Here is a 17,554-nt window from a genome sequence, read left to right on the forward strand (position 1 = left end):
ATTCTTTTTGCTTAGGTCATGATTAGGTCATTTATTTCATTCAAATAATGATTAATATATCACAAATAGCTACAAAAAGATGTAACTGTCAACATTTCAGTCTGGTAGAAAGCACATAGATATCTTTTGTGTGCTGCGTTCCTCTCAGGGAGAGCCTGTGCTCTAAATGTTCTTCTCTGCTAATAACTGCTTCAGTCACTTGAATTGGAAATGCTTTATCTACAGCAGACACTTGTGCCAATATGTGTGCTCCCTCCTGGCACAAATGCCAGCTGTAGATAGAACATTTTCAATTCAAGTAAACGAGAAGCAGTAGCTGTTGAAGAAGGGTATTTTGATCACTGTAGTTTCTTCAAAGGGATCATAAAAACCTGTGAAAATTGACAGAACTTAGGGAATGTCTGTGTTCAGACAAAAACACTGCCGTTTGATCAACAGAGTACTTTAAGTAATGTCCACAGTTTGGCTAATATGGCATCACAAAAACTGTATCACTAACAAATCAGTTAATTTTATACAACAAATGGCAACACTTAATATTTATGAGCATTTCTATTATAGCAAATTATACAGGATATGCAAGGAGGTAGGTCATATACCTGGGCACATAGTGTTGCAAGCAAATTTTTGGTATTGTTGCCCCTCGCACATTGTGCCACCATTGAGTGGAGCTGGGTTGGTGCATGTTCTTGTCCTTTTCTGCCAGCCATGGCCACATCGATTGTTACACGGGGACCATTCTGTCCAAGAAGACCATCCTCCGTTAACTAAGCAGAAGGAAAAAAAAAAACATCATCAAAGCAATTCCCTAAAGAATCCCACTAAGCACAGAGTAATTGAATATGAAGTGTGGCTGGATGCAAAGTAGAAAAGCAAGCTAGGAAAAAAAAGTACAGGCAGGAAGAAACTGGAGAGAAAAATAACAGTTATTTTATCTTGATGATTCGAAAATCTTTTACCACCATCTGTTAAGCCAAAGCCCAGTCTGAATAAATGTCTGCCACCCACCGTCTGCTGGACAGAATTGGCACAAACAACCAGTTAACAGGTGCTGTGATTATTTCATTATAAGCATGCAATTAATTTACTAGACAAATAACAGTTAAGTGACTTCATCTTGGGTGTCTGTAACCTTCTGCTATTTAGATAGCCAACTCTGACAGGGTTAACTGTATCCATTAATTTAGGACTTGTGCTGAACACACTTTTCAACTATTGTTTTGACGACAGAAAATCTGTCTTTTTTACTATTTCTTGAGGTAAACAGGGAAACTAAAGCTATTCCATGTTTGGTCTGTGCCAGGCTGATAATTAGATGTGCACTGCCCTCTCCTTTCACCCAGTATGCACTAGGAATCTAGGGCCAAACATGGAGTAGCTTCAGTTTCCCTACATTCTCAGCCTTGGGGCATATGTTGTCCCATTACATTTTTTCTTAAAGGGACAATACAACTAAATTTGCTAAAAATAAACACAATAAATAGGACTTGCGTTAAAATTACATTCTGTTTTCCAAAAATAATGCATTTTTTTAGCTCTGAACAAAGCATCACCCCATGTAGTCATAGCTGCTCTCCATGCATTAATAGACACAAGCCAGTGTAAACAAGCCACTGCAATAAAATGTATATTTACCAAATACAATAACAGTTGCTGTGGTACTTCTGCGCTTAGCGACAATGTTCTTAGCAACACAGGTGTAGTTGGCAGTGTCTGAAAGGCGAGCTTGTTTAATTATGAGGTTGTGGTCAATTGTAATGAGAAAATTAGTGTCTTTTGTAGGATCAATGATTTCTTCATTTTTTAGCCACTCCACCTACAAAAAAAGGTTAAGACATATATATTTTAGTAATTTAGAGGGCACAGCAAGCCTTATATTATTCCTGGGTTGAAACCACCATCCAACAATTACCCAAACAGTAAAAAGTAATAGTCAGATATTCAGTTTGACCCTTCGCTTGCTTGCCCTGACACAGACACAACACCCTTGAGGTCTTAATATATTTACCCAAAAGTGGCAATACCAAAAATTAAAAATGAAACCATTAAAAAACAATACCATACAACACAAGTAATCTCCATAGCAGTTGCTGGGGCATACAAAGCAGGGGTCTAGGCCTTAGTTTGCATTAATATGTCTAGCTCTTTAAACTAAAGTTTGTAAAACCAATTATTAGGATAAAAATTCTCAAAACTACAAAATTAGGGCTCTCTTCCAAAGGAAATATCTGTTATTTTTATCCTGGTGGCTGACTGAAGTAAATTCCATTTTAATATATAGAGAGATTATTGATTTTTTTGTGTTAAAGGTGCCTGAGTGAATGTGATATTACCCTATAGGCTTGATTGGACACTACGAGAAAACAAACAGGTGTGGAAGGCTGAATGTGTCATATGTCAGAATAACAGATCCAAATCCCAAAATAAACAATTCTACAGAATAATGAAATCTGGCAGCTTTAATGCAGTCACATTTATCATGTTAATGCATCTGTATGGATGGAACTAATTCATCTCCATCCTTTTGTTCCTAAAGTTTAACTGCCAAAGATTTGTAGGTGTCATCCCCTACTGAGACACTAAAGCTGTTGCAAGGGTTTCAGGATGGCTGCATTCAATAAGGCAAGTCAAATTAAATCTTGCCTCGGGGAGACAAGAGTTATTTTAATTGTGAACAAAGTCACTTCCAGCAGTGTTAAAGACTGTACAACTTACAACAGTCACAAGTGTTAGTAATGTGACACTGGCTTGCACCCCCCCACAAACAACTTGAAAGGAAGCTTTCATTTGTTCATTTATTTTGTTAAATGAAAATTTTTTTGTAAACTACATTTAAGAAAATAAGGGTCCTTCAATAAAGATGATGAAAATATCCAACATCACTGTAGGTTACCTGGCTACTTGTTTTTTACTCAGTGCAGCAAAGTAATTATACAGTAACACCTTACTAATATAGTATCTCCACAGCAAAGTCCAACAGCTACAGCCCCTTAACAACCATATATTGCACCTGGTAGAGAAAACAGAAATCTTCTGCTACCTCAGTATTATTAAGCACAGCTTTACGGACAATTTTGGTAAATGTAATTGCAGCAATTTGTTTATCATTTTCTGTTCCCTAGTTCTGACTCTTAAAATAATGTAACAGTAGTCAGTTCTCCTCTAGGTTAGAGGTGTAAACAACCAGACAACTATACCCCCAAACAATGTAGGTCTCTATAAAAATATATTGCATAAACAAGCTTATATGTAAAACCCTGCTTCATCTAAATAAACCATTTTCATAAAAATATATATTTTTTTAGTAGTATGTGCTGTTAGATACTCCTAAATAGAAATTTGCCATTTTAAGAATTAAGGGCCGCCTCCTGGGATCATAGTATTCACAGTGGGAGAGGGAGAGGAGCACACAGCCCAACACTAAATGGTGGATCAAAAAAAAAGGATGTAAAAGGACAATATTTACTGATATATCTATTTTAGTTTGGTGAGAACCTTTAATAGGTCACTTAGTATGATATAGACCAGTGCTGTCCAACTGGCGGCCCGCGACCCCCCTCTGTGTGGCCCCCCACCTGTCTGGCTGCTTTGATGGCTTACCTTTGAGTAAGCATTAAATGGTATCAGTACTGAGATTAACTGCCCCCCTGCATGGTTCCACCTCAGATTCAGGCTGCAATCCCTCTGTATTGTTTAAAAATGTAATCCCCTGTGTTGTTCACACCTTTTAATCCCTGCATTGTTCACCCCCTGCAGTGTTCACACCTCAGGCTCAGACTGTAATCACTCCCATTGTTCACTTCTTCACACCTCAGACATAGGTACTGTAGGCAGAGTATGGCACATACAGCCAGCATAGGGCAGGTAGAGTATGGCACACACAGGCAGCATAGGTCAGGGAGGGTATGGCACACACAGGAAGGGTAGGGCAGGCAGAGTATGGCACACACAGGCAGGGTAGGGCAGGCAGAGTATGGCACACAGAGGCAGCATAGGGAAGGCAGAGTATGGCACACACAGGCAGGGTAGGACAGGCAGAGTATGGCACACACAGACAGCATAGGGCAAGCAGAGTATGGCACACACAGACAGCATAGGACAGGCAGAGTGCTGCCTGTGTGTGCCATACTCTGCTTGCCCTATGCTGCTTGTGGGAGGTGAACCTGGCAGGGGTTTGTTGTGGGAGTTTGTTAGCAGTTGGAAATAGCCATTAAATGGCCCCTAAGGTGTGTAATTATGTACTGGGGGTTGCTCTGCTATCCACAGGGGAGGAGGAGGCATATGGAATTTAAGGGTATATCTTAATATGACATAATTCTTTCACATATGAATGATGGTTGATATCCCCACAGTAAGGACCAAGCATTTGGGATTTTGCTGTGCTACCACCATTGTGATAAAATAGGTGTGGTTTGAAGTGGGTGTGGTTTCAAAAGGGGGAGTGGTCAAAACTGGCTTCCATTAGCGGCCCTCCACCATGTATGCTAGAGAAATTCCGGCCCTCGGCACCGTAGAAGTTGGACAGCACTGATATAGACTATCTGTTGGTTAAGTATTCATTCTGGGGGTAAATATTTCCTTTAATAACAATTACATTTTCAAATGTGCAAGTGGTCCCCTTTAAATTAGGCATGAGGGTGGAAAGATTTTTCATTCTTTATGTAGGGACTTCATAGACCGCTACTATGCTGAGTACAGAAGCCCCCCAAAAAATGTTTTTTTTTGGGGGGGGGGGGGACACAACACACCCTGAAAAATATGAGCTAGGGTACTTCAGAAATGTATACATATAAATGTATAATTAATTACTGCTCCAGTATATTTATTTAGTCACATCTGCAGGCACAGGAGACAGGAAAACAGATAAGCCCCAAGGATACCCCCCACTCCTGTGATATTCCCCTTCCAGTAATGAAATGATCACTTAGGGGCATATTTATTATGCTGTGTAAAACTAATTTGCCGAAAAAACGGAGTAAAAAGCTGTGTAAATGGAAAAGATCGCCATCTGAACGCCGGATATTACGCCGTTATTTTCCATAAGTTCCAGTGGAAGAAAAAAATGCGTAAAACAATTACGCCGATTTTACGCCATTTTTACATGGCGTTTTTTACACAGCATGATAAATATGCCCCTTGATGTATTAATGTAGAATGTAAGTTCAAAGGTTTCTAAATGTTGCTGAGACGATCAAGCCATGAGATTTTATGAGCAAGTGTTTATGGTTTCTATGTCTCTATGCATTCTGCAATGTTCCCCCTGACTAATATGGAGTTCTAAAATGAACAAGCAGTTAGTTCACAACAGTACTTCTGGAATAGTTCAACTTTTTTTTAGTCACAAATAAAACAGTAAAAACATTATAGCACAAAGTAATTAAGTATCTCCCTCACCTCAGCAGGTGGCACGCCTTCTGGGGGACGGCACTGAAGTAACGCTTCCTGTTCTAAAGCTACCTCTTTGCCCAGCGGTTCCTGGTCAAAATTCTTCCTCAAATCTGTGAGTGAGAAGCACAGGGCACAATCACAAAATATCCTGTCAGAGGATCTGTGTATTATTTCGGAAAGAGAACATTATTTTTCAGATTTCATAGACACTTTAGGAAAGTTACTAGTCCAGGCTCTGTGCCCAATCTAAAAATTTCCATTTTCCCACCTAACACATGCATAACTGCACACTGGTGCTCAATGAAACAGCATAATGTCTGTCAAAGGCTGGTGGGGAATGCAGTGTATTGCAGTTTAACAACAAATGCAAAGTAGCAGTTTGGGCATAAACGGCTATAATCCATTCCCACCCCTTTACTTACTCAAGCCCTGGGAGGTTGACTTGTTTTTACTGATTCCGATTTCCTTGTACAGGAGGAATAGAATGCGCTTTTATTAAAAACATGCCAACTGTTGTATATTATTGTAAAGAAAGCTTAGTAACTGAGAATCTAAAAATAAGTTTATTCCAGAGTCATCCACAAGATGGGAGTGTGGATCTGCCCTTGTGCCCTCATGGCTCTGAAACTTGCAAAAGTGCTGGCAAGAGCCTGCAAGTGACACAAAGCCAGGTGAAAATGGAACTTATAACTTTATTCCCATAAGCAGCTATCAGTTTAAAGATTAACAAATTAAAATCAAAGCAAAGTGAACAGCATTAAAAAAAGAAATTGCCCATATGTAAGTATAAATGATGGACACTTGGTCTACATATAATAATTATTTTATAATTATAATATTTATACAACGTCCACATTGTAGAGCCCTCAGACTTAATCATAACTAGGTATTACAAAAATGATGTATTGCTTGTCTGCAGTTGGTATCTTTGAAAACTCCCCTATATTTATTCTCAAACATTTCTCTCTAACTTGCAGTTCTATTGATATATGCAGACCACAAGCCTACATACCATATTCATTTTATATCCTACCTTTGTATTTAAAGGAACAGTTCAGTATAAAAATAAAACTGGTTAAAATAGATAGACTGTGCAAAATAAAAAATGTTTTCTATATAGTTAGTTAGCCAAATATGTAATCTGTAAAGGCTGGAGTGGACAGATGTCTAAGATGATAGCCAGAACTCTACTTCCTACTCTACTTCCACTCTAAGCAGTTAGTAACCAATCAGTGACTTGAGGGGGGCAATGTGGCCCCCTAAAGTCACTGACTAACTAAGAGGTTAGAGAGCTGAAAGCAGGAAGTAGTGTTCTGGCTATTATGTTAGACATTTGTCCACTCCAGCCTTTATGGATTAAATTTTTACCCAACTATATTGAAAACATTTTTTTATATTGCGCACTCAGTTTCATTTTTACACTGTAGTGTAGCTATTGCCAATGAACAGGGTTGGGCTGGGATGGCGGGACACCAGGAGCTGTGGACACTCTACCTCTCTTACCTGAGGAAGGCAATAACTCTTATGCAGCATGATGGCAGCGGGGAAGGGAGGGGGTTGCAGCTCTGGTGCGCCCAGGACACCCCAGTCCAATGCTGCCAATGAACCTTGCATCTAATTAAGTGTGAGCCAACTAATAGATACATCTATTAGATCTATTACATCTATGGCAGAAAATGTAAACCTTCCCAATAGATGCTTGGGGGATATCTTTTATACAATCTGTGTCAATCTGTGTTCAAGAAAGAAAAAATGTTGTTAAATAAAAATATAGAATGAATTGTAATGAAATCTTTAAAGAATCATTGTTTTCTATTTACAAAAATATGAATATCCTTTTCAACAGGGAAAAGGATTGTAACATTTTGGACTATAACGCTGTGCATGACTTACAGGCAATTCTGACATAAGCTCTTTTGCTCTTGGTGGTTCCTGCTGAGCTCCAAGCAACGCACTGGCACCAGTAATCTTCCAAGCCAAAAAGTTCCTCTACCTGCTGCCTGGAGACCTCAATCTGGACTTCTCGTACCACGAGGCCTAATGAGGGTAAAAAAAAAAAAATGCTTATTGCACATATGACAGTTTCATGATATGCTCAGTTGATGCTATATAAATCTCAAGAACAGTTACAACATGCATAGATTTTTTTTTATTATACATGGAAAAGGCACATGTATGTCCAGAAGTGCAAGAGCAAAGTGTACTATGTATCCCACAAATCGTGTGCAGTTGTGCAGGAGTTTGCATGGTGTCATTTCCGTTATTATCTGCCACCTATTTGTGCTTTAAAAGCATGTTGGGTGCCTCATAGTTTTAATGTGCATCTACTGAAATGCATAAATTAAATTCAGATTTTTTTTTAAGCCAGGAGTGCTGTTTATGAGATTAACATGCATTTTTTTTATTTTAATGTATTCAAAAGCATGTCAAATGCATAAATATGCAACAGGTTATGTTAAACTACACAAATATAACTGTGCCAAATGACACATATGATATTGGTGGGTACAACCAGGCAGAATAAAACACAATCAATCAGCTCATGCATTAGGGTGCACTTATTCCTGCATCTTAAATGCTTAAACTACACCCGTGTATAAGAACCCACACATAGGAACTGATTCCATACTATTTAGGTTTATGTTGGTGAAGCCAAATATAATCATGGAAAATGCTAAGTGACAGAGCTGTGCTGATTTCAGTGCTCCAACATAATAATTAACCACCCCACACACAACCCGGTCTCATGTCATAAAGAATAGTGTGAAAATACGGTGTGACATCGGCACAGGGATATTTTATTACATTAACTGGAAAAGGAAAGCGCATCACATGATTATTCTTATTTATAGCTTATTACAAAGGCACAGTTCATGTAACACACATTATTCTGGTGCTTGGTTTTTATGGAGGAAAAAGTGAGTTCAAGGTTCCAGAACAAGGAGATTCCCTACTTTATGTCAGTCCTAAATCAATAAAGGAATGAAGTTGTTTCATGGATGATCACTATATTACTCTAGGACCACTAATAAAAAGATACATCTTCCCAAAGCTTTGGCTGTTATAGAATGTATATGCATTCATTTACTTGGCTACTTTCATCTCCCTTAAAGGGACAGTCTTGCTGTTAAAGGGTTCACCTTCCAAACACTTTCTTGGGTAAATATTTTTTTATTGCAAAATATAACCGACAGATTTTCTAAAAAGTTTTAAATTTCAGTTTTCACCCTTGTATGCCTTCCAATTAACCTGTCACAGGCATTACAAGCTTCCTTCTCAGAAATGCTGGTTTCCAACAATCTTTAGAGGGCACTGCAACAGTGCAGTCAGGTTTCATATCTGAGAATTGTTACGTAAGGTGTCATTTGAGAAGCCTGCCTCAAGTAGCCCCAAATCATAGTGTGCCAAAAAATCAAACTGGCGTTTAACCAGTTTCTTAAGGTTTGCTAATAATGATCCCCACTACTGCTAGTAATTATATATTACAATTATTAGTTGATTTTAGAGCAGTCATGTGCAGGCCTGGACTGGGATTTAAAATAGGTCCTGGCATTTCAAGTACAAAGAGGCCCAAACAGCTCCCACCAGCCCACTAAATAGTAACTGTCTATGGCATCGTACAGCAGCCCCTCTGGCATGTGCCAGAATTCACAGATTGCCAGTCTGGGCCTGGTCAGGGGCAACATCTTTTAAACATGTCTGCCTGCTTTTTTGAATGAGCTTTTATTAGCCTTCAGTCACCTAGAGTATGATTTACTTATAAAAAATTAAAGGTATTAAGAGAGCAGAATGTTCATGATCTGGTCTCTCAGCCTTTTACAGCAATAATGTTGCTTGCCGAATTCATGTATACTTATCTTACTTTCAGATTTTGCTGTCATTCATTTTCACTTTTAGTTAAGTGTCAAGACACTTAGTATGGTATTCACAGAACACTCACTCTGCATATAGGAAAATAAAGTCAGCTTATAAATAGGGCTGGTTTTCAAAGTATAATTGATTCAGAACAATGAGTGAATGCTACTCTAAGGGGTTTTGTTGTCGTAGTAAGCAGAATCCATAAAGTCTGGGTGCACATTCTAGCCTGCTGCCTTGTCTCTTGTGGGAAGATATCAGAAAATTTCATGTGCAACACCATCTGCATAACCCAGTATCCACAAGGGAGCATGGCATGAACTGTAGTTAAAACTAATTATGCAATGACACACACACTAACCAAATTTATTATGTGGAAAATCTACATCAATCATCTAGCGGTTTCGGCATTAAGTTAATCATATATTAGGGCACTGAGATATCCAATTTAGAAGTCAGATACATTTGTATTGAATGACTACATATAATCAAATACCCTGGATACATTACAAAGGAAAAGGCTCCAATACTTTTGCACCAATAAATAAACTGATGCAGAGAATTTTCTCTTCAAGATATGTGTAAAAGCGAAATAAGAAGATATTTCCTACACACTGTGTAGGAAAGAGTTGTCCTATTGGAGACTCGTACACTGGACGTTTTGTATGAATTGAGAAAAATATACTATTGTGGCATAATCTGGCTCAATAAATAACCAGCCCACTAGATTCAACTTAGTTGGAAACCACTGATCTAGGAGGTAAAAAATTGACTGAATGATTGAAACAAGCTAGTTAAGGGTGATAAGCTCTTTCTTTGTCAGAAAATGAAGGGGTGGGGGGGTGTTGATGGTTTTAGCAGTGGTTCAACAAATCAAAGTTTTTGTTTAAGGATTCCAGGAGTTGCAGTACAACAATATCATCTGAGCAGCCAAACGTTAGACATCAAAGGCATCAAAGTTATTGAAGTATAAAAGTCAAGAATTTTTCTTTAATAAAAAATAAAATGATTAGCAGAAATGCACATGTAAGGAACGAGCTAGCAGTCATGCTAGGGACTGTAAGGTATTGAGACAGGAAATAATCTCAAGTTTACTTTATAGCTGAGCTTATTCAGACAGTGAAGAAAGCAGCAGATCAAATGGATGCCAGAATTACAGGCAAATACCCACTCCAAAACATAGACTGTAAGCTCTTGTGAATAGAGCTCTCTGATGATATTATTTTTCTGTAACTCTTGTTTATTAGATTCTTGTAACACCCTTGTTTGTTGTAAATGAATGTAAATTGCTGCAAAACTTGCTGGCAGTATAAAAATTAATAATAACCATACCTGTCACTTCATCCACTCTTTCCTTGGTGATGTGGTCATTCTGGTTGACCCATTCCCCATTGCACTTGAAGTAGATCTGTGTGGCTGGGTTTGCTTTGCATACCAATTCTACAGGCTTGTTCTTTACAATATAGGCATCCTCTGGTTCCAACAGGAAATGTGGCAAGGACTCTGCTGGGGCTGATGGGAAGGAGTCTGGTAGGACATCACTGTATTCAATTCCTAGAAAGACAAAGAAAATTTTGAGCAAACGGGATAAAGAACCATGATTACCACTTATATTTTAATATCTTTGGTTAGTGACAATGTTTTTCATGGCTAATTCAGTGCATTATTTATAAAAATAAGTCTATAATGGAGAACAGGCAGTAAACTTGTACTGGGTTATGCAGCTCTATGTTAAGTGATTAGTACTGGATTCCCAATGTCTACTATACTAAATGGGCCAGTAACATTTTTGATATTTGCCTGATTTCTTGATAACAAATGTTGTAATTTATATTAGGTATTTGAGAGAGGCATTTGGCCCCTCTCAATCTTTCTGCGTAAGCATTATACCCATGATGTTCTTATTTTGACTGTTTTACATCATTTTTTCTTCCCTTTGTTTATATAACCATATCGTACTTATCATGGCATCTTTAAAACATATGTTTGTACTATAACGCAACTCAATAAAGACACCTGTATTGTATTTATGTATAAGCTCTAAATCAATAAAAGTGTAAGATTTCCTTTAAAACCAGTTCCTGAAAAGAAGACTATTAGAATGCTAGAGCACAGATAATAGCTCTGCATAATGCTGGGCATACACGCACCGATAATATCGTACCAAACCTCGTTCCATACGATATTCAGTGCATGTATGGCGGCTCGACAAGGCAACAGATATAGCAAAAGGCTGCAGATATCGGTCGATTGGCCAGGTTAAAAGATTTGATCAGGCGACATTGAAGTTGCCCAAACAAAATCTATGTTCAGGGCTGAATCGACAGAAGGAGGTAGAATTTATATTGTTTCTACCTCCATATCTGACAATTCAGCCCTGAACACCAGTGGAGGGCGGGAACGATCTTTTGTGCGACCAATGGTCGCACCAAAGGTCAAAATTGCTTTGCGTATGGCCACCTTACCAGAGCTCTGCTTTTCTGCAGGTCAAAACAGTCATAAAGAAGGGTGAACAGAGGGGGTGGCTAATACAGAGCTCACTATTGCTATATCAAATTACAGACAGCAAGGCAGCAAAAGTGTGAAAGCAAAATAATGTTTTGTTGCTGCTTCATAATTAAAATAACTAAGAAATATGCATTTTCTAGGAATAGACAGAACCTTTTTCAGCATGATATTTATTTCTTTTGCTCATGTTAAAAAAAGGTTTATATTGGTATATCCTGCCCCTATACTGATAAAAAAAATATTTTAAAAATAATGAAACCACCAGTTAAGGGATTTGAGAAGGTGTGTGGGCTGACTTATTTAAAAACCATTTAGAAAAAACATTACAGTTTTGACACAGCAGGACATTGTTATATTCTATTAAATGTTCTTTTGGAAATGATGAATTCAACTCCAGGCTAACCTCATCAATGTGTTATCTCCTTTACTGACTGCCTCTATATCATTCTACCATCAGATGCCACAGAACTTTCATCCCAACTTTATTATCGGCCAGTAATTTTCTCAGTAGCCCACCAATTGTACCCAGTTACTAAGTAAATAGAATGGAAAGCGCTAAGCTACTGCCCTGGGGTGAGCACAGCAACACAGAGTTTTAAAGTATCCTACAGATGCAAATTTAAAAAAGATACAAGTAAATAGCAGGACCGTTTCATTATTATTTTATCACTACTACTCTTCTTGCTAGCCTTGTCTCCTGAATAAACCTTAATTTTTTTTCTCATCTGCTTTATTTTTCCCATTTTTGGGGTACTCTAAACTGGTGTCTTCCTGCTGGTCCTTGGACATCTTAAAACATAAATAGACCTTACGTTACTTTTATGTTACATTATCTTTCATATGTACCCATTTAACTAGCAAAGCCCAGTGGCTTACAGTCTTTCTAACAACTAGCCTAAAGGAAAACAATAAATAAACAGTTGTTAACTACTACACATTTAGTTGCATTTCTTCCCTCCCGCAAAGTTAATTTGTTTCCTAAGCACTGAGGGACTGCAAAACAGATGGCAGGAATGCATGTGAAAACCTATTTAAGGTCCTAAACAGGGCCCACATGCCTTTGAGAATCTGTGGGGTTTATTTAACACTGCTTTGCAGTCACGCAACAAAACACAGAGCTACGATTATTGTACATTTATTCTAACTACTGAAATTGCTAAAGGCAAGTCTAGCAGATCATGGCCGGATAAATCCAAAGGGATTAGGGAGAAAATGTTCAAACGTACAATATTTTATGTCAATGCATCAGCCCGTACTCTTTTGATGTATGGAGTTCTCATGCTAATGTAAATTGTATATATAAGCCCAAGCGTGATAGATGTCAAGCACTACTTACTTGAACGTGTAATGCCAATTGTAACTTTTGATTGAGAAGGTATAATGGTTAGGGTCTAGAATTCCAGTAAAAGCAAACCTTAATGTTACAGTAGGAAATAATATTCTTGATAGGAAATTAGATGGACTACTGAATTCCTTAAAAAAATCAGAGAGAAAAAAAGGGAACCAAGCTGGTGCACATAATCCAGTTTTGGGTTGCCCAACCGTGGTCTCTAAAGGTGGCCATACACGTAGCAATGCCGATTTTTCGTGCGACCATTAAAATCTTTTAACCTGGCCGATCGACAAGTCGACCAATATCCTCAGCCTTTAGCGATATCGGCCACCTCTTCGAGTCGCCATACACACACCAAATATCGTACAAAACAAGGTTTTATACGATATTATCGGTGCATGTATGGCCGGCTCAACAAATAAAATTATTCAAATATTTCTTTTTTTACAACTTCCACTTAAATATATTTTGGATTGGAATTTGAGAAGATAGGAGAAGAAATAGAGAATAGTATGCAGTGTTCCGGCCAATTTCTATTTTACAGAGCTCATTTAGCTCGGGATATTTTGCTTATATGTTATCGTTATATTTTCTATGTCCCCCCAGAGATGTGATTATCCTAGCACGCACCAACTCTGTTTATGGTTCAGTGGTATCTGTGAGTGCTTTATTATTATTTATTTTTTTTTAAATGACGCTTAGTTTATAATTGAAAAGATACAGAAATAAAATCACCCTGTGTGCTCAGCCATAAAATTATAAGACTCATCAAAAAACTAGATGAACACAGCACTAACAACTCTAAACCAATTAGCAATGCGATCTTGTGCTAAAAGTTATGAAGTTATGCTACATTTGCAGGGTCAAGCACATCATATAGACTATGTACACAGTGTTTCCGATTACTTCTTAAATTCTTCTTTTTAATTATTCCCATCTGGTATGAGAGTTTTAGGAAACACAGGATCGCAAAATTCAAGAAACAACCCATATGGAATATAATTGGTCATATTATATGTTTCACTTTCCTGCAGAAGGCAGAATGAAGGGGCTGATTTATTAACATAGGTGCTAAATTGTAAAAGTGCAGTTGTCAATAGCAACTGATCAGCAATTAGCTTTCAACAGTCTACTCACACATGCTGAATAATGTACCCCCTATTGTTAAATGTTATAGGTTACCAAGGAATTCCATGTAAAGTCATAGAACTCCAAGATGACTTATAATATCCTCATCATTTGCAAAAGAGAAATACTTTATTATAATACACGCGTCAGTCATTACTAATAATATTAGTAAGCAGCACTTATGAACATCTATTTTATTGTGATATACATATATATAATGTGTGTGTGTGTGTGTGTGTATACGTCATAATAACATCATACAAGAATTTTGATAGTGTATTGTAAACATGATAGCAATGATTTTATAAATGCAGGATTAATTTACTTTCTATGTCTACAGTTTTCCCTCCTTATACTGCCCCTTTATAAGGGCTCCCTCTTTATAATACCATCACTGGCCTATATTACAGGTAGATGGAAAATTAAAGGAGTACTGTGGCACATATTTATAATTAAAGTGCCAATAATTATTTTTCTTTCTCTTTGCCAGTCAGCTGCACGGCTACATTACACCTCTGAAACACTTTTTCAATCCAGCAGGGACACAAATGTATCAGGTTACCCTGATTAAAACCAAGCCTAGCCGGGCTCAGAATTGTTAATTATCTTAAAGATGCTAGGAATCCCAAGGGCAAACCAAAGATTTACAAAATAATCTTTTAACCCAATGCCATGAAGATGATTTACAACATTTTTCCTGTAATAAATACATGTGTTCATTTTTGGAACTGGAGCTACATAAGAGCTCAACTTCACCATTCCATATTCAGTATTACTGCCATACGAATTAAGGTACATATAGCCATTTCAGATCACCGTTATTCTGAGCTGATTGTCACAAGGGATGAAATATCAAATAAGATGTAGCCTGTGTATGAATGCATCATTTATATACACACTAGCTTCTTTTACGCTCCCAACAGCATTCTAGGTAGCTGCAACACATGCTGAGCATCATTGTAACACTTCAGAACATACTATATAGCTTATCCATGGTACTGTAATAAATGGATACATATGCTGTACTTTTTTTTAACTGGAGCTGCTGCACAGTCCATTAAATCAGTTGTTGACATAAATTAAACCACACTACTGCACTTCTAAGTTATGGTTAGGATACAAAAGCATAAATAGTTAGATAGTTACTGGAGATCTGTGGAACCTTTACAAGCTAATGTACAAAATCCTGTAGTGCATGGGCAAAGTGACACGTCTAGTAGGCAACCGATAAGCAGTTAAAGGACACCTTCCATGCAAAAGTTTTTGCATTTCTGTTAAGGGAGAGCAATAGTATTTTGTCAAGGTAACCCCTTCTGAACGCTATGCTCCCTACAATGAAAGCAAGATCCAATGGAGTTTTGTTTTGTTTCCCTGGAGTTCAGGATCTACAAGCCCATAACTCCGGTATGAGAAAATATATTTGCACAACAGGTGCTCTTTAACTGGGTGCAGGTAGAATTGGTCATTACAGACTACAGAATTGGAGCAAATCATATTATCCTTCCCCTTTAAAGGAAAACTATATCACCAACATGAACACTTAACCAACAGATAGTTTATATTATGTTAAGTGACCTATTAAAGAATTTCGCTAAACTTGAATATATATAGCAGTACATCCTTTCCTTTGATCCACTATTTAGAGATGGGCTGTGTGCTCCCTTAGAGATTTCATGACCAGAAATAATGCAGCTTTAACTGTAACAGAAAGTAGTATGGGAGTAAAAGGCAGAACCCTTTCCATTAATTGGCTGATGTGACCTAGCAATGTGTGCCTTGGATTGTTTGTGTGCACTGTGAATCCTATGATCCCAGGAGGCGGCCCTTAATTCTGCAAATGGCAGATTTCTATTTAGGATTACCCAGTGGCACACACTACTAAATAAGTATATTTGTATAAAAATGGTTTATTTAGATGAAGCTGGGTTTTACATATGAGCTTGTTTATACAATATATTTTCATAGAGACCTACATTGTTTGGGGGTATAGTTTCCCTTTAAGATTTTACAGACTACAAATTTAAGACCATTTTCGGAAGCAGTGAAGTAGCCTGCTGAAAAGAATTCACCACTATGTATTGGTTGAGGGAATTTGATAAATCACACCTGCTGTGTATAGGGATGGCCAATTTTTCATTCCGTCATCTCCCGTTCTTCATAAATAAAAATAAGCCAAGAAAAGAACGTACACCTAAGTTTGCTTGACAGTAAATAAGTGTTTAGATATAACAGCTCTAGATCCTTTTTTACCCTTCTATAAAGGCACATACCAGTCTAGTATGATTATTTTTCTGACTCTAGGTATAGTACAGTTCTACTGCCTTAAAGTGATTTGAGTTTCTGGAGACAATAACCCATTACAATCACTCAAACTTCTATAGTTAAAATAGATTGAAAAGGCCTTGTACATGATGATGATCTTATACAGAAACCTGTTATCCAAAAAATATCTGAAATATGACAATGCCATTCCTATAAAATCCTATTTAAAGGAAAAAGAAATCCAGATTCACTGGGGGAGCCACTATGTTTGGCACGCCCCAGTCAAAGTTTTGTTGCCAGGGCTGGTGCTTGTTTTATGAAAACTAAGCACTGGGGTCTTTTGCAAAAATTAATGCAGTGCTGCCATTTTGCTTACCTTTCCCTCATCAGACACGCTCATGCGCAGTAAAATAAAAAATCTAATACAAAAAAAAGATTTAAATCTACTAAGCATGCACTCGTCGTACCAGCTTAATACGTTGGCATTATTGTCTGAATATATTTTGGTGGCACTCTTTCTACACTGCCCTTTGTGTAATATATCTCATAACAGAAAGCCAAATGTGTTTTGGTATTTAATTCACTCCTGGCTTCTTGCCTGCTCTCAATTTCCCAGACTAATCTGGGTGCTGTTTAGACCAGAGCTGACATGAGTCTCAGCCATTACATACACTTAAAGATATATTACTCCGCTGAAGCTTGTTGTGACATTTGCTCGAGGCCAATTATTAAACTCATCTTTTTCCTGTGCAATCATATTCTTAACAATAATTATTTTTGTAATCCCTTTATAGCCACAGGGTCATTGACAATGTTGGCAGTACTTGTTGCCTGGCAATGTACTCCATTCCCTCATTAATTTGGGGGAGAAAAAAAAGTAAGTTTGTGTAGCAAATGTGCGGTTCATACTGACTAAATCGCGTTTCAAAATAAGACAACAGCTGTGAGGCGTAAAGCACTACTACAACTTCATTTATAATAAACCAAGTGTGACAATAGTACTTCCATTTCATTCTTTTTAAATAAAGCACAAGTACAGTAACATTGCTAAAGGGGCAAAGCACAGAAAAGCAGGGCTTT

The 17,554-nt window shown here is 37.6% G+C and overlaps 1 protein-coding gene across 2 annotated transcripts in view; it reads right to left on the bottom strand.

Annotated features, from left to right (window-relative positions):
- Window positions 1-17,554, bottom strand: part of unc5b (unc-5 netrin receptor B) — a 118,973-nt gene that overhangs the window by 19,505 nt on the left and 81,914 nt on the right. For both annotated transcript variants that reach the window (XM_004915943.4, XM_002938959.5), the window contains exons 2-6: window positions 10,576-10,797; window positions 7,282-7,425; window positions 5,395-5,498; window positions 1,636-1,816; window positions 600-767 (exon numbers count right to left, since the gene is read on the bottom strand). In XM_004915943.4, coding sequence (XP_004916000.2) covers window positions 600-767; window positions 1,636-1,816; window positions 5,395-5,498; window positions 7,282-7,425; window positions 10,576-10,797 — 819 coding nt within the window. The remainder of the gene's footprint in view (window positions 1-599; window positions 768-1,635; window positions 1,817-5,394; window positions 5,499-7,281; window positions 7,426-10,575; window positions 10,798-17,554) is intronic.

This window comes from Xenopus tropicalis, chromosome 7, assembly GCF_000004195.4.
Source record: "Xenopus tropicalis strain Nigerian chromosome 7, UCB_Xtro_10.0, whole genome shotgun sequence".
NCBI classification, from domain to species: Eukaryota; Metazoa; Chordata; class Amphibia; order Anura; family Pipidae; genus Xenopus; species Xenopus tropicalis.